At 45.4% G+C, this 20,742-nt stretch overlaps 1 protein-coding gene across 1 annotated transcript in view; it reads left to right on the top strand.

The window, feature by feature from the left end:
• The window catches only part of LOC131108561 (cadherin-6-like), a 131,477-nt gene that overhangs the window by 88,775 nt on the left and 21,960 nt on the right, over positions 1-20,742 (top strand). Inside the window, exons 6-7 of the mRNA XM_078792426.1 lie at positions 15,050-15,380; positions 19,626-19,920. Coding sequence (XP_078648552.1) covers positions 15,147-15,380; positions 19,626-19,920 — 529 coding nt within the window. The 5' untranslated portion in view covers positions 15,050-15,146. The remainder of the gene's footprint in view (positions 1-15,049; positions 15,381-19,625; positions 19,921-20,742) is intronic.

Genomic DNA, 20,742 nt, shown 5'->3' with positions numbered 1-20,742 from the left:
GGGCGGCGGAAAGCGTGCTGCAGGCTGCTGTCGGCTGATGGTGATTTACAACAAAGCCGTTTCACAAGCGCCGGGAAATGACAGCGAGCGAGGAGTTGGCGTGCTGCACGCACACTCACACACCAGCCATGTCTCATTTCTTACAGCAGCTGCCTCGGGAAAGCGTGGCGACTTGAGGAAGGAAGAAGGCAGGCTAACTATCAGGGATCCTCCTCCTAAGGATGCCGAGCCGTCCGTCTTTTTCTTACATTGGAGGTGAAATCGATTTTTTGACCCCGGCAACCACACGCGAGCTAGGGTTTGGGATTGGATTTGGAATTAAATCCCGATATCCAATATGTGTGGTGCGAGCAGAGGGGGGTGTACAATAATCATCTAATAGTGGCAATCACAGATCCAGATCACTATCAAAATCTAATCAAGCCTCGCATGGCTCCAGGCCCGTCGATGCAGCGCCCAAACATCTTCACCACCTGCACACGCTACATTTACTTCCACAAACCGGAACGTTTCGCTTCCGTGCTATGTTATATTTTCCTGCCCTGTGGAAGTACTATATGTAGAATTAAACATACAGGTGTCATGTGATGTTTCAAACTGGTTGCATGCACGCAGTGAAGGACTATTTTTATTATGTTCAAATCCAATATTGTATGCGGTGGTGCAAATTACCCCCCCCCAAAAAATGAGACCTGTCAATGTGAACGCAAGCGTCCCGGGAAGTCACACGCTGTTTACTAGCTTTGTCATAAGATCCGGCGAGATTAAAACACGACAATATCTCGATATGGGACCGTAATTAATTCATCACACTGTAACTTGACATTTTTTATTGTAATGTGCATGCACATCTGTTTTCCTTGTGTGTCGGTCATTCAGTGTCTTTGTCTTGGTGGGTGGAGGCGGGGACGCCAGCATACACACAGTGAGTGCAGAAGAATGTAATGTCATATTTTTCATATTGTCATTGTACTCATCTTAAACGTGAAGTCAAAATCTTGTCGTTCTTGTAGACCCGGTGGGACTTGTGACATCGCTTAGTGTTTACGGAAGTAAACATTGGCTCCTTGGTGCATTTGTATTTATTTGGAATTATGTGCTACGGGGACGATTTGCAGCAATAAGCAGTGCCCAGCATCTGCTATGCACACATTCAGTGTTAGCATGCTAACTAATAAACCCGTCAAGGTGACAGATTTGTTGACGTTGCTCTTTTTGTCAACAGAGGTGGCTCTCGCTAGCTGGCTGGCGTGGACAGGCATGATTTACTCTTGCGAGGTGTTTGTGTGTGTGTATTCTAGCCTCGTGCAGAACGTGTCCACAGGTTGCCAACGACACCCTCCCACCCCCTGCCCCCCCCAACACCATCCTCACTTGTACTGGCTTCTTGTCTCTGCAAAGCCCCCGGGCTTAAGCCGGCCTGCAGTCGGCGGACGCGGCCACGCTGAAGGCTGTCTACGGCCGCGCCAGCTCAACGTGACAGCCAGTTAATAAGTGCATGACGGAGCGGGGGGCGGGGGCGGAGGTGGCAGAAGCTGACATGGAGGTTTGGTTTGGGTGAGGGTGGTGGCGGGTGGGAGGAGGGGTTAATATTGACCCAGGAATGACAGAAGGCTAACAGGGGATCAGAGAGTCCAGTATTAGCGGGTAGCTGGGCTACATAGGCAAGGGAGAGTCACTTAGTGCGGTGAAAGATGTAATTATACATCATATACATCCGTAAATGTATATCATACATTGTTTTACACATAATAAAAGGTATAATTATTTAAAACCATTTATTAATCCAAACAGAAGACATCAGTCTGAAGTTCCGAGCTACAATAGCAGCAATACAGTCCAATTCAAAATATATTTTGTTATTAGGTTCCAATAGATTGGCTACATTTATCAATACCTGCATTTATTCATGTAACCCCAGAAACTCCCTCAGTTGCTTCCTTATATATTTAAGTTATGATAAAAATTTTTAGAATTGTTATTCTGTTGGCATTAAATCCACAGAAAAGGCTTCACTCGCCATTTCAGGACAATCTGAGGCTCAGAGCTAAAATTGCATACGTTAATTTACTTATTTGTAAATTAAAAACTATAAAATTAAAAAAATATATACAGAAATATATATATTTATAGAATTTTTATATTTATAGAAATATTTATATATAAAAAAAAAAATATATATATATATATATATATATATATATACAGAAAAAATAAAAAATATATTGCATATTTTATGTCAATTTTGTAAATTAACTCTTTTAACTCAGGACTTTTAAAAAGCATTTTATAATATATTTTCTCATGTAGTTTTCCATTAAATGTTTTCATGAATTATTTTTCCCAATTGAAGGACAATGGGTTTCATTCAAAGAGCACGATTGAGCAGGCCAGCGCTAATCTTCATGTTTACGTTCATAAGTTTTCCAAGTACAAAAAGTGCTGAGTAAAACGTGAGCATGTCAACATGTGACAGTCAGTCCAACAGATAAAAACATCGATTTTCACCTCCAAATAGTACAGAAAACGCTTTCTGGAAGCTAACATTTCAGCGGAAGCTCCAAAGTTGTGCTGGAATGAAGTGTGCCTCCGGCTGGCTGCTACTGTCAGGAAACAGATCGATTAGATTTCACATGATGGAAACAAAATTCTTTAAACTGTACTCAATAATTGATTAGTCATGCCTGCTTTTGCTTAGCAGCTGCAAGGCTTCTCTTGAAGGTCGTATGCGGTGACGGTTTGTTTGGCATGCAGCATGTGTGTGTGTGTGTGTGTTTTTGACAGACAGCTTGTGCACGGGTGTCTTTGCGTGACTTTTAGCGTGTCACTTTGTCTGCGGCACGGTGAAAGCAGAGTGATTTGATTGTGCTCTCTAACAGCCTGCAGGAGGAATGATGCGCGTTATTGCACATGACAACAACAACACTGCAGCTTTTACACAAAATTGTTCCTTTCCAGAAAGGCTGCCTTGATGTGCACACTTTCTTCTTTTCCCTCCCGGGCCTGTCACCCTCAGATGGGCCCCTCCTCCTGCAGATAATGGTCTCCTGTCTATTTTGTGAATGATATCTGGATTCCATTGTGTCACAATGCCTTTGTGACTTTCTTCTTATCATTTTTTTTTTTCCCTCCCGTTTCTGTAAATGAACAGGCGGCACGTCGGCAAAGCTCCTATTTTCTCTGAATCCCCCGAGTGAGAAGAGGCGAGCCGGGCGCCATTGTGGGCTCCCTCTTCAACATTAGGACGGTTCACTGACAAGAATAAAATGGAAGCATCTCCAAACAAACTACCTGTGTGTGCGCTTCCCCTCGGGAAGGACACAATTCACACAACTGTGCTGCAACACGGGACATGCGGTAATAATAGCGAGCGGCCATGTAACCCCGTCGTCTCAGCTGGGGGGGGGCGCGGGGGCCAGAGGATCTGTCCACTTTGCAGAAAAGGTCATCCTACTTTGGCGCTTTTGACGCGAATAACTGACAAATGGATGTTTGTGCTCCCGCAGGCCTCCAATTAAGCCGTTTCACACGGAGGAGAAATGGGGCAGGTACCGTGAAAGCCCCTCCAGCGCTCGGCGAGTTTGATCTAATGAAGGCGATGGCAAACTTCGGTTATTGTTTGCCAGAGGACAATCCCGCCGAGCTGAACGCGCGCCCCGGGAGTTTCTTTGAAATGGAAAAATGGCATTAAACATTCCATTTGTATTAATTACACCACGCGTCTCATTAGCATCGCCGCTCTCCGTTGGTTCGAGGCGTCCGTTGCACGCGGCCCGAGGCCTCGAAGAGGCTGTGATGTCACCGGATGACACGAGATGCAGCTCTCCTGCGGAGACGTTGCTCAATCGACATCTTCAACGCTAATTCAATTAATCAAAGCTGTAATTCAATCCGGTGGCCGTGGCCGAGCAGATGTACGCCTCAAGAGTGGCTTTTAAGAGAGTCTGGAGGGGCGGAGGCAGAGATTTGGTGACACTTGAGAGGTCAAAGGTTAAACAGCAGCAGGTGGTACTTGAGAAGCTAACATCAAGTGCCGTTTGGCAACCTTGCGTTGATGAAGAATGTCATGAAGTGATGTTGACATAGCTAAATGAAGCTAATTTTATACTTTTGAAATGTTATTCCTGCGTCTACACCGGGGGCGGAGGGGATGGAGGTGGGGGGGGACTGCTCATTCAGCCACCCACGGAAAGAGCAATACAACACCAACAGCGCAGCAGCGTGCACGTGTGGAAACACGCTCATAAATAATGGAAGCGCCGGCAAAGCATCTGTCAGCTTTTCTGTCAACTCCGCTCCAGTCAGACGAGGCCGAGGGTCGGAGTCCGCGTGTTCCAAACGCATAACGAACCTCCGTCCTGCTTACACCGGACGCCCTCGCTCTCACCTACACGCCTCACCCCATCTGCTGATTTACAAGGTCCTGCACCCCACCCCAAAGGAGAAGAAGAGCGCACATCTTGCTCTCCGTTCCATAAATACTAGCGTGGAGGTGGTGGTGGTTGGGGTGGCGTTTACGTTCGCTGTGGCGGCGTTGGCGTTGGCATCGGTTTCAGTTGGTGGTAGTCGGCACCAGCGTGTGTCATCGGTGGCGATGTTTGCATTTCACCGAGCGGTAATGTTTGCATCGATGACAACGGCGTGGGCGGCGGCTTTGCAGTGGTTTGCATCAATGAAAATCTTTGGGATTCAAACACGCCTCCAGCGTTGAATATGCCACATTAGCAGTTGCTTTCCAAAAACAGTTGGAGAGTTTTCACACTTGGCATCGAGAGCCAGCCAGTGATGGGGAGGCTAAACGGGTGAGGGGAGTGGGGGGGCATGTCCTCATGGCGTCATCCGTAGAGTCTCGCCCACCAGCCGGCGCCCTCCGACCCCCTCCAACCCCTTTGGCACTGCCGTCATAAAGCTTGGCTATCTGTAAACAGTCTTCCCGATCATTCATGCCAAGTCTTTTATTTTCAGGACTTCATAAGCCTGGCAAAGGCGCTGTTAGAAGGGGGCGGGGTCTAATGAATGAGTATGGGATGAGGGTCTTTTTAATTGCAGTCGGGCCTCTTCATAAGTGCGCCTTTGTTTTGGGTTTTTTTCACAGCAAGAACCCCCCCCCCCGTTCTCTTTTTTTCCCCCCTCAATGGCAGCTTTGGGAATGCAGATGCAAATTTGCTGCATGGAGGAAGTTGGACCGCGGCGCCCGACCTCCCCTTTCTCTTAAGCATCATCAGAATTCCGAAACGGTCATCAAAATGAGAGCGCTCCGTCACTTTAAAATGCCTGACTGGGAATGCTGTTTAAATGTGCATTCCGCGCTCCGAATCGATCGGCGGGATCCGCCCCCTGGCCAGCTATTCCATAGTCACCTTTGCTGTACGGCACGGAACCACCGCTGGGTGGTTCTTCCATAAAGGAAAACTCACACGGCGGTGACCTCAAACGTGACGAAACGACATCTCGGGATAATGAAAGGAGTAAAAAGTAAATTCCATCATTTTTCCAGTTGGTGAGCAAGATTAGTTGCTTAAAGTGGTGACATTGCTCGCCGGCGTCTTTGACTGTGCGGACACGTTAATGCAGTATTGATTGTTTATCTTGAATAACAGCGCCGGCGACGGCGAGGAGGAAGCGAGCGAGGGAGTGAGGGTCTGCAGGCGGTAGGTTTGCGATAGATAATTCCGTCTTTTGACTGGTTGCTGCCGATTGTCAATCTGGGCCAAAAAAAGGAACGCGTCCTATCTCGCGGTCGTCAAGGTGTGAAATGGGAAAGAGAAGGTGCGCTGCAATGTGGCCATCGCACGATAAGGACAAATAATTCAATCTCTCGCCCTCGCCGGAATGGTAACTTCCTGGTGTCGATACGGGAACTAGCCTGTATGGCCACTTAGAGTACGTCCCTGACCTTTAACCCCCGGCCAAAAGCATCCAGTAATTACAAATAAGCGATCCAATCCGGGAGAGAAGTTGAAGCGTTTCCAAGCGTGCGGGTCTGCAGGACTCGGGAATCAAGCGCTAACGCGGATCAATCGGGCTTCTTTGTTCATTAGTGGTTCGCTCCCAGGAGTCGGGGGGTGGGGGCTGGCCATGGCGGCGCTCATTCCGCCAATGAGGCGGCAGTCCCCGAGGGCGTAACTAGCGGAGGTAAATAAAGGTGAGTCACCGCTAAGGTCAAAGCGTTTCGCCGTCGTCGCTCAGAGGGAGGTGGAATGCGTCAGTAAACATGCGGACATTAAATCGGGAAAAATATGATTACGGCGGAAAATGTAAATATTAATAGGACAAAGTAGGACAACCACGTATAAGCTAACTCTTTTATCCACTGTAATGTTTAGGGGTGTTTAGCCGGACTCCCACTAAAGTTGGTTCACACAGTGGTGTCCAACATGCAGCCAGGGGGCCATTTGTGGCACGCAGCTAAAAAAAAAAAAAAAATCGTAGCAGAAAAAAAGAGACGGCGGTCCTCGCAGCTAGGACACCAGGGTTCAATTCCACCCTCGGCCATCTCTGTGTGGAGTTTGCATGTTCTCCTCGTGCATGCGTGGGTTTTCTCCGGGTACTCCGGTTTCCTCCCACATTCCAAAAACATGCTAGGTTAATTAAATTGTGACTCCAAATTGTCCATAGGTATGAATGTGAGTGTGAATGGTTGTTTGTCTATATGTGCCCTGTGATTGGCTGGCCACCAGTCCAGTGTGAACCCCACCTCTCGCCCAAAGACGGCTGGGATAGGCTCCCTCCCACATTCCAAAAACATGCTAGGCTAATTAAATGGTGACTCCAAATTGTCCATAGGTATGAATGTGAGTGTGAATGGTTGTTTGTCTATATGTGCCCTGTGATTGGCTGGCGACCGGTCCAGGGTGTATACCCCGCCTCGAGCCCGAAGACAGCTGGGATAGGCTCCAGCACCCCTGCAACCCTCGTGAGGATAAGCGGTAAAAAATGAATGAATGAATGAATGAATGAAAAAAAGAGGATGGGAATAAAGTCAAAATATTATGAGAAGAAAATGTCAGAATATCATCAAAGTGGCAAAGTCGCAACCTTTCGTTTCGTTTCTATGTGGCGCTCACACGGAAGTAATTATGCCAGAGATAAAGAATCAAGTGGCCTACTTCCACCTTCCGTAACGCCCCCATGCGTCTGTGCTCGTGTTCAGGTACAGTTTAGGGAAAAATGCGGACCAATTTAGGAGCTGTAAAAACGTGAGGCCCCCAGCCGGCGTCGTTAATAACGGCAAAAACGGTAGCTCCCCGACTGTCAGCGCGTTGTTTTATGGGAGCGGCGGAGGAAAGGTCGTTACTCTAAGTTGGAGGGGGGGGGGCAATTTTCTTCTCCGTGCTGGACTTTTATTGCAGCCATATTTTAGCCGTGTCTTTGTTTTTCAGTTCCATGTATTATTTAGTGTTTGACCGTCATGTTGTCTTGTTGCTGACCCTCTGCTACAGATGAATACATGTACCCCCTGCCCGCACTTACTTAGCGGTTACCATGGCAACAAACGTGGGAACAGAACTCCACTTTGTGTCAGATCAACCCCCCCATCACCACCCACCCCGCTAGAAGTTTCTTCAGAGGGTAGCGTGATCATTGCAATCAATGGCAGCGGTGCCACAATGTTGGACTGGTAGCTGCTGAAAGTACAAGTACTGTTCACTTGACTGCATCCTGATTTGCATCCCATCAGGACCGGCGGGTGACCACAAAGACCTCAGCGGGGGGGGGCAGGAAGCCGGTAGACCACCCACCCCCTGTGATTCTTCCCACCACCTCTGTCCACCCTTCGTGTCGTCCGCTCTTTATGCAAAGTCACACGTGCGTTTATTAGCCCCTGGGAGGACTACTTAAATGACTTTAAGCTGCAATTTAGACAAATTTAGACATGTGCTGCTATAAAGTTGGGCTCTGTACTTGAGGAGGGAGGGGGGGGTGAGTGCAGTAAACACAGGAGCTCAGTTTATTGTTGTCACCGAAGCAGCGCCAACCTTCAACAATTGAGTCCAGACACAAAATGAAGGGCGACTCCCGCAGCCCTCCGCAAGACCCGAAAAGTGGGCCACTCCACTCCGACTGACGGATGCGAGCGAAGAAGTAGAGGTGGGGGGGGAAATTGTGGGGCTCTCATCGACTTGGCCCAGATTGCGTGATTTATACCAGTTATTTGCTATGCGGCGGCATGCAGCGGGGGCGTACGAGGCTGCGGGGCGCGAGCTAATTTACCCGTGCCGCTGTCATTCATTCATTCGTTCATTCGTTCGGTCTCCGCCACGTGTACGTCGCGTATGATCAGGTGATTGAGTTGAAAAACGAGAGAAATAACCCAGCAGCAACTGAAATATCGGTTTGGGAAGCCATGTAACAGCTGGCTTTGTGTTACCAGTTGTTACTAGTTGTGCATGATTGGGCATCAATAGAACCAATGTTGTAATAGCAGTTAGTAGCAAACGGCTACAATGGCACCAATGAAGTGACTGTAAACAAAAATGCAATTCAAAGTGTGACATGCAAGCATTTTTAATTAAAAAAAATAATAAAAAAGCATTTTAAAGCGCATGCAGAGCTAAATGAGGCAGCTACTGCCATCTTGTGGCGTTAAAATTTAAGACCACTATAGGAGACTGACACTCAAAAATATTGACAAAAATGTTTCATTGGGAATAAATATAATTTTATATGCATGCAAAATCCATCCATTTTCTTCTGCTTGTCCGAGTCGCAGGGGCAGCAGTGTCAACAGGAAGTCCCGGGCCATCTCTTCCTGTTTCACTGGGAGGACACCAAGACATCCGTCCAGCGTGTCCTAGGCTGAACACCTCATCATGGAGGTGTCCGGACTAGACGCCCGAGCCACCTCAACCGGCTCCTATCCATGTGAAGGAGCCACTCGGATGACCGAGCTCTCGGGGTTAGCATAAACAAAATAATGTGAAATAATTTTCAAATTACATGTGCGGTATTGTATGAAATATTTGAACCCAAACTGAATCATATGAAAACTGAGGTTAGATTATATAATATACAGTTGAATTATATGGTGTGGGATACATTATGGTATATTCCAAGCTTGCATTTCCTCAGTTGTGTATGTATATGGCATAGAAACGGGGGCGGCGTGGGCGTCAGCGCGTCTAGACAGTGGGTTTTTTTTTGAGCTGCACAATAGATCGATACATATTGACGATGTTCAAAGGGGAATTATTGTTATTACTGTTTGCTGGCCGGCGTGTTTTGTGTTGCAGCTAAGATAAACAAGCGCTCCTATATTTGTAACCCGGATTCCGAAACTGCTCTAAAATGTAGAACAGCTCCAGGACCTTCACTGCGGGTTGTCGTGTTTACCTGTGGACACCCCCCCCCCCTTTTTTTTTTTTTCCTCTTCGGTCACTTTCTCTCACCTCGCTCTTCCCTCGTGCTCACTCGCCCGCCCACCTGGCTGACATTCTCCTCTCTTACTTTTAATTGCACCCCCGGGGGCCGCTGTGAGGTTTGCCTGGGCACGACATGCGGCGCAGGGTGCTCGGCCATGTCGCTCACGTCGCTCGTTAAAGAGAGATACAAACACAGAAGAAGAAGAAGAAGAAGAGAATGCGCCCCGGTGTAAAATGCCACCCGGGCTCGTGCGTGCATGTGAAAAGGCCATTAGCGGTGCACATGGCGTACGTATCGATGAAAGCATTTGTATAACTCCTGTCTCTGCCCTCATTCGATAAAACCAATAGCTACCTTTAATCGCTAATTGTTGCCATTCTAAACGGACGTCCAGTCGTCAGGGGTGCATTCTGGGAAAATTGGCAGCGAGACGCATTAATCTTGCTTACCAGCTCAGGTCTTACCAGCAATTTTCATTTTTTTTTTTTTTTCTTATGCAATTAGGGAGCGCATGATATGAAGCGAGGATGGACGAGGCGGGCGAGGAAAAGAAAATAAAGGGCGCCTCGGTGACGCTTGTAAACAGCGGCTCTTAAATGGGAGAATATAATTATGGAGTCATGTTGTATTACACGCTTCCATTATGACGACAACGCTAAGACCTGTACTGCGGGTCTGCAAGCAGTTTGACGACACCTTCACTTCAAGTTTAAGCCAACTTTGGTGCATTTGCTCCATCAAAAGCAATCTTTAAAAGCATACTTTAGAAGCTTTTGGTGAAATCTAGTAGGGATAAAAAAAAAATTTTTTCAAAATTGATATGTGTGACTGTCTTGTTCTTCATTGGATGACTGAAGAAATGAACAAAAAAATCACATTTTTTGAGACTGAAATCAGAAGATATTTCCAATATCAACTGTAGTTGATATTGGTATCTGTAAATGACATGCTTGTGACTGTTTTGTTTGGGGGTCCTTGAACACACCATGCGTCGCCTCATCCTTGTTGACAAATGTTGGTGCATAATCTCATGCTATGTGCTCATGTGACCGTTTGGCTTACTAATAAGCCTCATATTGAAATTGCCCATTCATTTCTGTACAGTTTTCATTATTTAGGCTTATTATGCTTACATGTAATATTAGTTTCACTTCAAAAGAGCATAAACGTAGACGTTTACCGCAGCTCGACATTTGTTGTAAACGCTCGGCGATATCTCGCTCGGCGATAAGTGTGCAGGATTTTTATATATAACATCAGAATATATATTTAATCATATATCAAAGATGTATCATTGTGTGTTTTCTTTTTAAGTGTGCAGGAGTTGGGACAGGGGCCGGGGGTTGCATGACTTCCTGTCAGATGTCTGAAGGCTCAACCACTACTACATAGTACCGATATTGTCCAGCATGTCATGTCTGATGCCAATATCAACTACAACAGATGAATAAATGTAAATATCCTCTCATTGCAGCCTCCCTAATGTCAATTTTTGGTCATTTCTTTAGTCATCCATGAAAGTAGATCTATTATCTTTCTGTTTTTGAAGATAATAACCAGATGTTCACACACATCAGTACACATCATAGACATGTTTACCTCTTTTTGGACCGAAACACTAGTGTTTATATTGATTTGGTCCATGTAGTGCCTAATTGGTTATTTGATTAATCAAAACATGAGCCCTGTGATTGGCTGGCGACCGGTCCAGGGTGTACCCCGCCTCTCGCCCAAAGACAGCTGGGATAGGCTCCAGCACCCTCGTGAGGAAAAAGCGGTAGAAAATGAATGAAAACAAGCTTCAGATTAATCGAGTAAGAAAATTAACATTTAATCCTTCTTTTGCTGTGATATTTTTTTTAAATATTAAAGAATTGTGACCACCGGTCAACTAAAATACTTATATGTACTTCTATAATATGCTATATATTTATGCTTCTATGATATAAAATACTTCTATCAACAAAGTTGGTCAACTAAGAAGCCAATCAAATAATTCCGACAATTATACCATATAAAAGTTGCACATTTGTATGCGGCACAAACATCCGTAGAAGTATGAAATTTTGGACTGATAAATTAAGCGAATGTATTGCAGTATTACCCTAGCTCCATGTGATGGAATAGTAGAAATATACTCCTTCTACACATACTTTGCAAACGTTTAAAAGGAAACATAATATGCTCCCGTGACAAAAACACTAGTGTGGACTGCGGAATAACGAGTGACTAACGCGTCAATCTTGTAACGGAGGTAGTTTCTTTTTTGGGGGACGTAATTAAGTCGAGATAAGAACCCAAAGAGGAGCGTTAGTCAAGTAAAGGCTCTTTGCAACATGTCATCAAGTCCGCATGCACTCATTGTCACCGGTTGTCACGGCAACGCCAGCGCGATTGATTTGGTGACACAAGCGATCCGTTCACGCACCGATGGACTGGACACATGGTCAAACGCGGAGCAGCAAACGGGTACCGTTTCTGAACACTCGGAAGCGCCAACATCAGTGGGTAAAATTCCCGCAGTCACCCTCGGAAGTAAGACGTTATGGGAGCAAAAGACTGTGGGAGGAAGTCTACAATTTCTCACTTTTCAGTCCCCCCAGCTGGAAAATGTCCCATTACTTGAGCGCGTATGGTTATTGCCGTCACATAAACGCGACTAACCTTCCTTTAAACCCGTCGGTGGCCACATTATGCCGTTAGCTCAATGGGAAGTCCGCGAGCGTCCTTCAAGTCTCCCTCCATCTTACTCCACTCTGGCACCGGACAAATGTAGCACGGCAGGCATTTTGTCGACACGGCAGCATTCTTAACCGGCTGTGACATTTTTTTTTTTTTTTTTTATTCCCACAAAATAAAGCTTCCGCTGACTTTATTCCTGGTCGTGGTGCACCCTTGTCAGGAGAATGATGGGGGGGCAGGGAACTGTGGCACAATATGGCTTCCAGGCCATGACAAATGTGGTCAAGGGGGGCGAGCGTTCCCGGCGGACGTCTGAGCCCTCCATACAGTGGAGGCATTAGCTTTCTGCGGTGACATTATGAAGAAATCCATTGAAAAGGCCGTCTTTCCAGCGCTGGGAGACTGGACGTAGAAAGCTTCATGAGTCCCCCCCCCCCCCCCCCCGCTCATCACCCCCAGGGACACGCTGGTATTTCCAAGCACGCCGAGGCCTACAGCTAATCAATAGCTCAAAGTCCCACATGCTCCTCGCCGGCGTCAATTAAGTAAATTCATAAAGTCGAGTGTGCAGGGAGTGGAGGAGGAGGAGGAGGAGGAGGAGAAAAGATCGGAATCATGCGGTCATTTAGTGAATTTGGATAGGAAGCAAAGCTGCAGTTGCGGCTTATAGAGCACAGCGCCATGGTCAGAGTCCATTCCTCCACGGGCGTTATTAAGCAGCCTGACAGTCCGTCTCACTTTCACCTGCCTCCATCAGCAGCGCCTCAGCTGACCCCCGTGCTCTTTTTTTTTTCTCCTCCTTTTTATTTCCCACAGCACTGCCTGCTGATCCAGGCAGAGGACACATGCAAAGTGAGTGGCTTTCAGCGCAAAGCCAAGCTATAATGCATATGAAGCAAAGCAGGCAGCTGGGGGAGAAGATGTGGGGGGTGTGGGGGGGTGTATCATACTGCAATGCATGGACCTTCAATTTGCCTCATAAGGGGAAATCCGGGCACGGCCCAGCTGCCTCAAAGAGACAGGTAGCGTAATGGATGGACCCGTGTCCCCGATGGACTGCTGACGCTGCTCTGACAGGACCTTTTCCAGTTCTCCTTCACGCTCCCCCCCCCGCCTCCCACCCCGCCCCCATCGCCTGGCGTCTGATGTCAAAAACTTCCTCCGGGTAATACATAAAGAAGTGATGCAAACATATGAATTTGAACAAAAAACAGCAATAGTGGAACATGGGGTTTAGTGCAGGGGTGGTCCGAACCTTTTACACTGAGGTCCACACTAAATATCGAAGCATGCGGGGGCTACTATTTCTTTAAACTCAATTATTTTATTTAATAATAATAATATTTTATAATATTATTTTTATAATAATAAAATATTATTATTATTAATTAAAATCATATAATAACTATAATCGAAGCATGCGGGGGCTCAATTATTTTATTTAATAATAATAATAATATTTTATAATATTATTTTATAATAATAATAAATATTATTATTATTAATTAAAATAATATAATTATAATCAAAGCATGCGGAGGCTCAATTATTTTATTTATTAATAATAATAATAATAATATTGTTTTATAATATTTTATAATAATAATAAATATTATTATTATTAATTAAAATAATATAATTATAATCAAAGCATGCAGAGGCTCAATTATTTTATTTAATAATAATAATAATAATAATAATATTGTTTTATATTATTTTTATAATAATAATAAATTATTATTATTAATTAATTAAAATAATATAATAATTATAATCAAAGCATGCAGGGGCTCAATTATTTTATTTAATAATAATAATATTTTATAATATTATTTTTATAATAAAATATTATTATTATTAATTAAAATAATGTAATAATTATAATCAAAGCATGCTGGGGTTACTATTTCTTTAAACTCAATTATTTTATTTAACAATAATAATAATATTAATTAAAATAATTATAATATATATATTTTTAGAAATATTTTCCAGTTCCCTGATTTGACTCACTGCATCAACTGTAGACCAGGACTCTGTACTGGTCTGTGGGCGGGACTGAAGTAATGTTTGTTGTGCCCTCGTTTTGGATTAAAGTTAAACGGAACCCTGGTGAGGATAAGCGGCATAGAAAATGGATGGATGGAACTATCCAAAACCTTCCACCAAGGCAGGAAGACATTTTCAAAATAAAAGGAGTTCTTGAGGTTTTGTTTTGAAGATGCAATAGCGAACATTTGGTGACATCGTTTTTAGTGCCGCCGCCCTCTTCCTCGCCCCTCTTTCCTCGCTCCATTTCCCTGCTTTCCCTTCAGACTCCCCAGCTCTACTCTTCCATGCAGGTCAGGCTGCTTAATTCGTGGTACTTCCTCATTTCCCAACATGCACAGCGAGACGAGATGACCATAGTGCACCCGCCCCCAGTGGGGGCCCGCTGATGAGCCTGCTACCAGAGCCCGCTAGTGCAGTCTCGGAAATGGTCCCTCCAGCTGAGAGGAATAATAGGCAGGAACGTCTTCTTTTTGCTTCCTTCGGCATGTTGGCCTTCAGAGGATGAGACGGCACAAAAATATTTCAAAGACTTCCTGCCGCCCGTGTCGGCACTCCCCCCCACCCCCCACCCCTGTGTGTGTTTGGCAAACAGTCATTTAGCAGAGTATCTTTACACTGATCTTCAAGTCCTAAAGTGAGCTTGACATTGCTGTGGTCATTCTGCTGTGTGATAACAGCGTGTGCTCCGGCAGATGCTTGCAAAAGATAGAAGAAGGCGGCCGCCACTCCATTATGTGTTGATTCAGGCGCTCCATGCAGATAAAAGTGGCATCCGCAGGTGCTATTGCTAATCTGATAGAGGCCTGTCAATCACAGGCGGTGCACATGGATGCTCAATATGGCTGTGAAAGTTGACGCTCGTTAGTGGTGTTTTTGTAAGCGCTGCATCTGCACTCGGCTAGTCGGGTCTAGTTTTTGCTTGTACTGACTCACCTTTCCCATTTTTTGCTAGGTGCTAGTTTACAGCATGAAGACCGAGCCGTCACTCTGACCCAAAGACTGCCGCATACAGAGGGAAGGACAGCGGGTGGACGAGGACCCTTGTTGCTATGGAGACGGTGTGTGTGCTAATGGTGCTGTGGGCCGCCGTGGCCCAGCTCGGCTCGCCGGCGGCGGGACTGAGGTCCCCTCGAAGGACTACAGTGGCACACAAGGGGTCCGCGGGCCTGACGGGACAGGACGCCAACGGGGTGCCGCTCAGGCGGTCCAAGCGAGGATGGATGTGGAACCAGTTCTTCCTGCTGGAGGAGTACACCGGCACTGACATGCAGTATGTCGGCAAGGTCAGCTCAACGCACGCCACACCTGTCATTCATCCATCGATCATCCATCGATCATCCATCCATGCACCGCATCACCTGTACAACATGTAGAGTCTACAAATCGTTCTTTTCTGTGCGTCAGAAGGGAATTCTCCGGCAAGGTCATGCCGACGGCGGCGGGAATAAAGGCGTTTTTGTGCGGCGGGGCTGAATGGGCCCCGCCGTTTTGCATTCCCGCTGCGCTCTCCCGCCCAGGAAGGACTCATTCAAGCAAATGAGATTGTGCAACATATACATCCTCGCCCGGTGACTTTGAGCGCCACTCAAACAGGATTACACGGCCGGCAAACATGCGCCAAGAACCAAACGAAACATCGAGAAAACAAACGGAGGCTACAAAATGGGGGGTCCTTTGAGCGAATCCAGGCACTAATAGCCGATAGATTTATCTTTAGCTATCCGCTTGCGTCTCCTCTCCGTGAGAGTGTGCATCAGCTGAGGGCGTCATCTTCTACCGTGCGAATTGGCGCTATCTTGCTTCAATTACTGCGTATTAATTGTGAGAATACAATAGAATTAGCGCCCAAAGGAAGAAAAGACGATAAAAATGAATAGAAAGTAACACAATGACAGGTTAGTGCAAACAATTGTCACAATTATTATCCTCACAAAGCCCAAAGAGACTCGAGAGGCAGCTGGTTTTGGCTGCTAATCCCGCCCCTGCCGCCCAATCACGGCGTCTTCCTGCAGCCTCTCATTAGCAGGCGAGCTGCATGCAGGCCTTGCAGCCCCCCCCGACTTCCCAGCTGCCTGTCACCGGGGGAAGAGAATGTTTGTTTATTTCATTATTTGCTACTTTACCAAAGGGCATGCTCCCATACACACACACACATACACACACACATGCACACAAAACACGCTTCATGGCCTGAGAGTGTTTGTGCTGCACTATCATATCTCATAAAGTATTTACAGCCCCTGATAGGCCCCACCAGTTCTGGGCCTGGTGGGCAGGCTTTGCAACGTAGTTTGTGTCTGCATGTGTATGCATGCAAACAACCCCCCCCCAATTCATCCGCCACCCCCAGGCTGCAATAGAGGGGGGGGTGGGTGGTGGGACTGAAAGCAGACAAACACACATAATAGGCTGCAGAGGGTCCGCATGACTCAGCAAAGACGTGAATGCCTTCTGACGGCCCACAGCAAACGTTACTCTCTCTCGCTCTCGCTCGCTCGCCCCCTGTGTATGTGTGTGTGTGTGTGCCAGCTGCTCATGCTGGCAAAGAGCTAGCAATATGCTGCTCTACCTGCAACATGGCACCGCCCCCTGCCATGAGCATCATCATCCTCCTCATCATCATACTCATCGTTGCTTTTAATAAGGCTCACCTAAGTCAATGTGTCAGCATCAAAGGAATAACTTCCTTTTTTTTGGCCATCAAATCTATGATTTATTTCACGCTTTCTGGGGGGAGTTTTTACCCTCTACTTAACATTATTGGTGAGCTTCTTTTTACGCTTGAGTGACATTCAAAGATGATTTTTAAAAATGGTTGTAGCGGTTGTTAGCAATATTAGCTCACTTCTTTTTACACTTGTGTGACGTTTGAGAATGCTAACAAATGAGCTTTGGCATAACATAATCTTACTGGGTGGCATCATTAAACAACTTTTTGATCAATAGAGTAATCGGAATAAAACATACTTGCTTAATTAAAGTGTAAATATAAACAGAGAGATATAAATAGAATATAAATAGAAGAGAGAAAATAAAACATTTCACTAAATAATGGACGAGCAATTGGTTACTTTCTTGGGTCCGATGGGACGACATGATGATGCTTTTTTGTAGATAACTTTATTCATCCCAGATGATGACTATTTACTGGAAAAGGGGGGAGAAATGATCATTAATTTGCTAAGACGTTACTAAAACTAAATCATATTGTTGATGATTTAGAAATCATTCATTCTTTCATTTTCTACCGCTTTTTCCTCACGAGGGTCGCGGGGGGGGGGGTGCTGGAGCCTATCCCAGCTGTCTTTGGGCGAGAGGCGGGGTACACCCTGGACTTGGTCACCAGCCAATCACAGGGCACATATAGACAAACAACCATTCACACTCACATTCATACTTATGGACAATTTGGAGTCGCTAATTAACCTAGCATGTTTTTGGAATGTGGGAGGAAACCGGAGAAAACCCACGTATGCACAGGGAGAACATTCAAACTGGAACTGGAATTGAACCCTGGCCTCCTAGCTGTGAGGTCTGCGCGCTAACCACTTTGTCCGCCGTGCCATTTAGAAATCATAAGACCAGAAATATAAGAGAATTTTAGCAGCATTCAGAGTAAAATGAAAACATGTTATGTTGCTAAAATGTTATTTTCCGTCAGTGCTGTGCTGTGCAGATGAAATAAAACCTCCAAGAAGAAGGACAGTAGTGATAATTAAGAGAAACGATACATTTTAGTGTTCATATTTGCAGTTTAACTTCTTTGTTCGTGTTAAAAAAGGCTACAGGAATTAACATTTTGTCATTAAAGTTAAGAATTACAGTTATAATGGGTTTTGTTAAACTTTTTATATGATGGGTTGGCTTCTTTTTACACTTGCATAACAAAATACAGTTAGGCTAAAATCAAGAATACGGCATATATGAACTTTGTGCACCGTGACTTTAAATAACGACGTTATGATGACCACAGTTTGACATTTCTATCCCCATACAGGGAAAAAAAAAATCGATGAGTCTTTGAATGAAAGTCAAATCACGATTACTTCCACGACTTTATAAAACATTTTCCTTCACAGAAATGAAATATGAAGACCTGTGAGTTCCCCTGACGCCTCCATGAGGGTGTCTGAAGATTAGGAACAGCTTTGTAAAGCGGCGTGTTGCACCTTTGAGTGCATTTTGTTCTGTGCCTGCCTTTTGCACATCAACACGCACGTGGAGTCTATTTCTGTGCGAGAGGCGGCCATCTGGCTCCTCCAAGGCAGCCAGTTCTCCACAGGCCGGGACACGAGGCCTGCGAGGCTAACTGGCTAATTGCCCTGAGCGCCCATCGCGACTCCATCCCTCCCGGTCCCGTACCGCCTTCGCCCAGGCGTGGAAGAAGTCCTCCAGAGGCGCTATAGCGAGCAAAGAAGCGCAAAAGTAGTCAATGTGGTGCCGTGGGGGGGGGGGGTCGGCTATCGACGCCCACCTTGAATGTGGCGAACACCTCAGCGCCCCCGCTGTAATGCTTTAATTGCGTTTTCAATATAAATTGATCGGCCATTGTGAATGCAGCATTGATTTTCCATTTTCCTGGTGTGAAGAGAAGAGCATCAGGTGAGGGTTGGACAGGGGGTGGGGGACTCGAACCCCCGTGATGTCTCACAGCTTCCAAAGCAATGACACAACGTCTCCAGTCTGGATGTTATCAACAGATGACAGGGGTAGTGTTTTAAGAACAGCTCCTGCCACATAGAGGATCTTTGAGTGGCGTTTTGGCAGCAGGTCAGAAAGAAACCGTAGATTGCACCTGTCATAGAGATGATCTGTGACTTGACGTTTTTTTTTCCCAGCAGAGAACTCCTTTAATATAGAGACTCTTTTTTTTCCTCACAAGCAGCGGTGATCCTCTCATATAGAGGATCTTTGACTATCATTTGTGTAGTGTACCTTTAAGAAGACAGCAGTGTTCTACTGTAAGATCTTTGATTCATTTTTACAATCTGAAAAAAAACAAATAGTAGCAGATCCTCCTCATATAGAGGTTCTTTGGATAGCTTTTTTTTTTTAATGCGGTTGGTTCTCAAAAACAGTCAAATGTCTGAGGATCTTTGAGTTGTATGTGTGCAGTGTTTCGTTGTAAACACTCTTGTCATATAGATGATCTTTGACTACTATTTGTGCAATGGGTCTTTAAAAACAGCAGAGCACTCCTGTCATAGATCTTTGATTGGCATTATATGATTGACAGCTCCAATCATATACGTAGACGATCTTGGACTTAGTATAGTTCTTGTTGCAGTTTAGGTCCTAAAAAACATTTGAGCACTGCTGTCATATAGATGATCTTTGAGTAGTGGTGGTGTAATATATACTTAAAAACACTCCTGATGTATAGGAGATCTTTGAGTGCAATAGGTCTTTAAAAATGGCAATGGTGTCCTGTCGGATAGAGGATCTTTGCAGCGGAACATCGTATATTTTGTTTCTACGTTTCTACGATGTTATGTTCATAGAACGTTGTCTCTCCTCTTGCATCGCAGCTGCACTCCGACTCCGACCGCGAGGACGGAAGCGTGCGTTACGTGCTGACGGGCGATGGCGCGGGGACGCTGTTCAAGATAGACGAGAAGTCAGGCGACATCCACGCCACCAAGCGTCTGGATCGGGAGGAGAAGGCGTACTATGTGCTGCGCGCCAAAGCCGTCAACCGCTTCACCAACGAGGCGCTGGAAGGCGAGTCGGAGTTCATCATCAAGATCCACGACATCAACGACAACGAGCCGCGCTTCACCAAGGACCCTTACCTGGCCAGGGTGCCCGAGATGGCCGACATCGGTGAGTCAGACATTTTTTCATCATGATTGTTGATTTTCTTTTTTATTTGAAAAAAAAAAAAACGACATACTAACCCCTTACGTTTTTTTTCAAAAATGACCGCCCTCAAACATTGGCATTTTATGCCATTTTTGGGTGCTTCTGGGCCCCCTGTTTAGTGTGTGTGAGGTTACCGCTGTTTTTTTTGACCAGAAAAGTGCATTTTCAGCAAGTTGAAAAAACTGAAAAAAACGCCATACTAACCCCTTACGTTTTTTTCAAAAATCAAGACCCTCAAACTTTGGCATTTGATTCCATTTTTGGGCTCTTCTGGGCCCCCTGTTGAGTGTGTGTAAGGTTTCCGGTGTCTTTTTGACCAGAAAAGTGCATTTTCAGCAAGTTGAAAAAATTGAAAAAAACGCCATACTAACCCCTTACGTTTTTTTCAAAAATCAGCACCCTCAAACTTTGGCATTTTATGCCATTTTTGGGTGCTTCTGGGCCCCCCGTTGAGTGTGTGTGAGGTTTCCGGTGTCTTTTTGACCAGAAAAGTGCATTTTCAGCAAGTTGAAAAAATTGAAAAAAAACGCCATACTAACCCCTTACGTTTTTTTCAAAAATCACAAAATTTGAAACTGGCATTTTATGCCATTTTTGGGTGCTTCTGGGCCCCCTGTGGAGTGTGTGTGAGGTTTCCCCTGTTTTTTTGACCAGAAAAGTGCATTAGAAGCAAGTTGAAAAAACTGAAAAAATGACATACTAACCCCTTATGTTTTTTTCAAAAAACACAAAATTTAAAACTGGCATTTTATGCCATTTTTGGGTGCTTCTGGGCCCCCTGTT

This window comes from Doryrhamphus excisus, linkage group LG7, assembly GCF_037039965.1.
Source record: "Doryrhamphus excisus strain RoL-2023G ecotype Guam linkage group LG7, RoL_Dexc_Guam_v1.1, whole genome shotgun sequence".
NCBI lineage: Eukaryota > Metazoa > Chordata > Actinopteri > Syngnathiformes > Syngnathidae > Doryrhamphus > Doryrhamphus excisus.
This window is presented reverse-complemented; position numbering and strand designations above follow the sequence as displayed.